General features: G+C 42.8%; 1 protein-coding gene across 1 annotated transcript; it reads left to right on the forward strand.

Annotated features, from left to right (window-relative positions):
- On the forward strand, positions 1-948 carry LOC120879968 (olfactory receptor 2AE1). Its single transcript, XM_040263003.1, has one exon. It carries the CDS (start codon positions 82-84, stop codon positions 946-948), a length of 867 nt encoding a protein of 288 aa, XP_040118937.1. The 5' UTR covers positions 1-81.
- Positions 949-2,950: the final 2,002 nt, after the last annotated feature.

A 2,950-nucleotide genomic window follows, 5' to 3' on the forward strand; every position in this document is an offset into this window, starting at 1 on the left:
AATCAGTCCTCTCTGACAGACTTCGTCCTGGAAGGGCTCTTTGATGACTCTCTCGCCCACCTTTTCCTTTTCTCCTTGACCATGGGGGTCTTCCTCATTGCTGTGAGTGGCAACACCCTCACCCTTCTCCTCATCTGCGCGGACCCCCGGCTTCACACACCCATGTACCTCCTCCTCAGCCAGCTCTCCCTCGTGGATGTGATGCACGTCTCTACCACCATCCCCAAGATGGCGACCAACTACCTATCTGGCCGGAAGTCCATCTCCTTTGTGGGCTGTGCGACCCAGCACTTCCTCTATCTGACTCTGGGAGGTGCGGAGTGTCTTCTCCTAGCTTTCATGTCCTATGACCGCTACGTTGCCATCTGTCATCCACTGCGCTACACTGTTCTCATGAACGGAAAGGTGACGCTAATGATGGCCGCCATGTCTTGGTTGGGAGCATCCCTGAATTCCCTAATTTACACGGCAAGCTTGATGCGCTTCCCTTTCTGTGGGCCTCGACACATCCACCACTTCTACTGTGAGTTTCCAGCTGTTGTGAAGTTGGTATGTGGAGGCATTGCTGTGTATGAGGCCACAGTGTACATCAGCACCCTCCTCCTCCTCCTTCTCCCCGTCCTCTTGATTTCTGCGTCCTATGTCTTCATCCTCCACAGTGTCATTCGGATGCGTACAGCTGGGAGTAAGAGAAATGCCTTTGCCACTTGCAGCTCTCACCTCACTGTGGTTTCCCTCTGGTTTGGTGCTTGCATCTTCTCATATATGAGGCCCAGGTCCCAGCGCACTCCACTGCAAGACAAAGTTGGTTCTGTGTTCTACAGCATCATCACTCCCACATTGAATCCATTGATTTATACTCTCCGGAATAAAGATGTAGCTAAGGCTTTGAGGAGGGTGCTGGGGAGAGACCTTACCACTAAAAGATCACAAGTGCAGTTGTCCTGAGTACATTAGTGGAATTCCCATCAGCTCCTTAAATTGTTCTCTGTAAACGGCAATGATTTTTTCAAGGGTCCAGAGCCTTGATGACTACTGCAAAATTGAAGTGGTTAACAAACATTTCCAGTATTCTCACTTGCTCTCAGGCATCGAAGCCCCATTCAGTACCATCTTAGTCCATTTGGGCTGCTATAACACAGTACCAAGACTTGGTGACTTAGACAACAGACATTATTTCTCACAGTTTCGGAGGCTGAGAAGTACAAAGATCAAGTCTTCACGGTGCTAGACACTCTTTCATTTCCTTTTGATCTCTTTTTGAATGGAATCTTGCCCAAACTTGCCTCCCTGATGAGCCTATTTAAAGCAGCCTCTTCACTCTGTCCCCTGATCCTACCTTCTGATCATACTTCTCTGATATTGCATAACATTCTGTTCTTACTGTCTGCTTCCTAGAGTGAAATTTTCAAGAGGGTAAGGAGTTTTACTTTGTTTCCTTTTGTCTCACCAATGCCAAGAAAAGAGTCTGACATGAAATAAGTACTCAATAACTACTTGCTTATGGATTAATAAATGAAAGGGACCTAGGTTGTCTTACTATCTCAAGTGACATGAAAGATAGCCACATATTAATCCCATGTAGATGCAGAGACTTGACATCTCAGTGAACTTTCCTGGAGTCTAGTGGGCTGAGGGATGCCAGGGGATCTTCCTGACCCAGGAATCGAACCTGGGTCTCCCACATTGCAGTCAGAAGCTTTACTGTCTGAGCCACCAGGGAAGCCCAGGGATGCCAAAGCCACAGCCAAATGTCTAGCTCTTGCTTTTCCTTCTAGTTATTCAAGCCTGGGACCATCTTCAGAAGAAAAATACTTGATGCTTGAAAGCAAAGTTCTGCTTTCTTTGATGCATAAGTATTTTCTCTTTGAGAAACAGCTTTTCACCATTCTATAATAAGATGAGCTGCCCATCCTGAGTAGGGTGCTATGTTATACATAAAGCCCTAAGGTTGGATTTGTGTTGTAACACTCCAATATCAAGTAGACAGAATTTTCAGAGATGTGATACATGCATTATTCTTGAAGGTACAATGGTCTGATATAAACAGCAAGCTCACAAGCCTAGTTACAGAGAGTGGTTGTTCTTCTGCTACGCCCACCCCTACTCTCTACACACATACATGTACAACTACGACCTTGTCCAGAATGCTATAGGATTATTTGGGAATGAAACAGTCTGAGCTAAGCTGATGGATGGTTATTCATGTAATGCTAACATCTGCCAAAGGTAAATAGTATAGTGCATTATGACCTCACTTTGAGAAGAGTTACTGTTGTACATTGTTGTTCAGTTGCTTAGTCATGTCTAACTCTTTGCGACCCTGCAGACTGCAGCATGCCAGGCTTCCCTGTCCTTCATTATCTCCTGGAGTTTGCTCAGACTCATGTCCATTGAGTTGATGATGCCATCTAACTCTATAATTGTAATTATTCTTGATATATTCTAGATATTAACCCTTTATCTTATATAGGGCTTACAAATATCTCTGTCATTCCATTGGTTGCCTTTTACTCTGTTGATTGTGTCATTTGATGAACATGTTTAAAAACTTTGATCTATTCCCATTTATTTATTTTTACTTTTGTTGCCTGGGATTTCTGTGTCATATCTAAGAAAACACTGTAAATGCAATGTCATGAAATTTTCTCTCTGTGCTTTCTTCTAAGAGTTTCATAGTTTTAGCTCTTACATTAAGTTTTTGATATATTTCCAGTTACATTTTGAAAATGGTGTAAGATAAGGGTCCAACTTTTTTCCACTTACTATAGAAATCAAATAGAATAAAATACTTAGGAATTAACTTATCCAAGAAAGTGAAAGATCTGCACACTGAAAACTAACAAACACTGCTGAAAGAAGGTAAAGGTATGTAAATAAATGGAAAGATATCCTATGTTTATGGATTGGAAATATTTACATTGTTAAGACCTCTTTATTACCCAAACTG

This window comes from Oryx dammah, unplaced genomic scaffold (genome assembly GCF_014754425.2).
Source record: "Oryx dammah isolate SB20612 unplaced genomic scaffold, SCBI_Odam_1.1 HiC_scaffold_2, whole genome shotgun sequence".
NCBI lineage: Eukaryota > Metazoa > Chordata > Mammalia > Artiodactyla > Bovidae > Oryx > Oryx dammah.

Bases quoted from the DNA above. Each gene is read 5' to 3' on its own strand.
- LOC120879968 (XM_040263003.1), top strand. From the start codon at position 82: ATGGGGGTCTTCCTCATTGCTGTGAGTGGCAACACCCTCACCCTTCTC.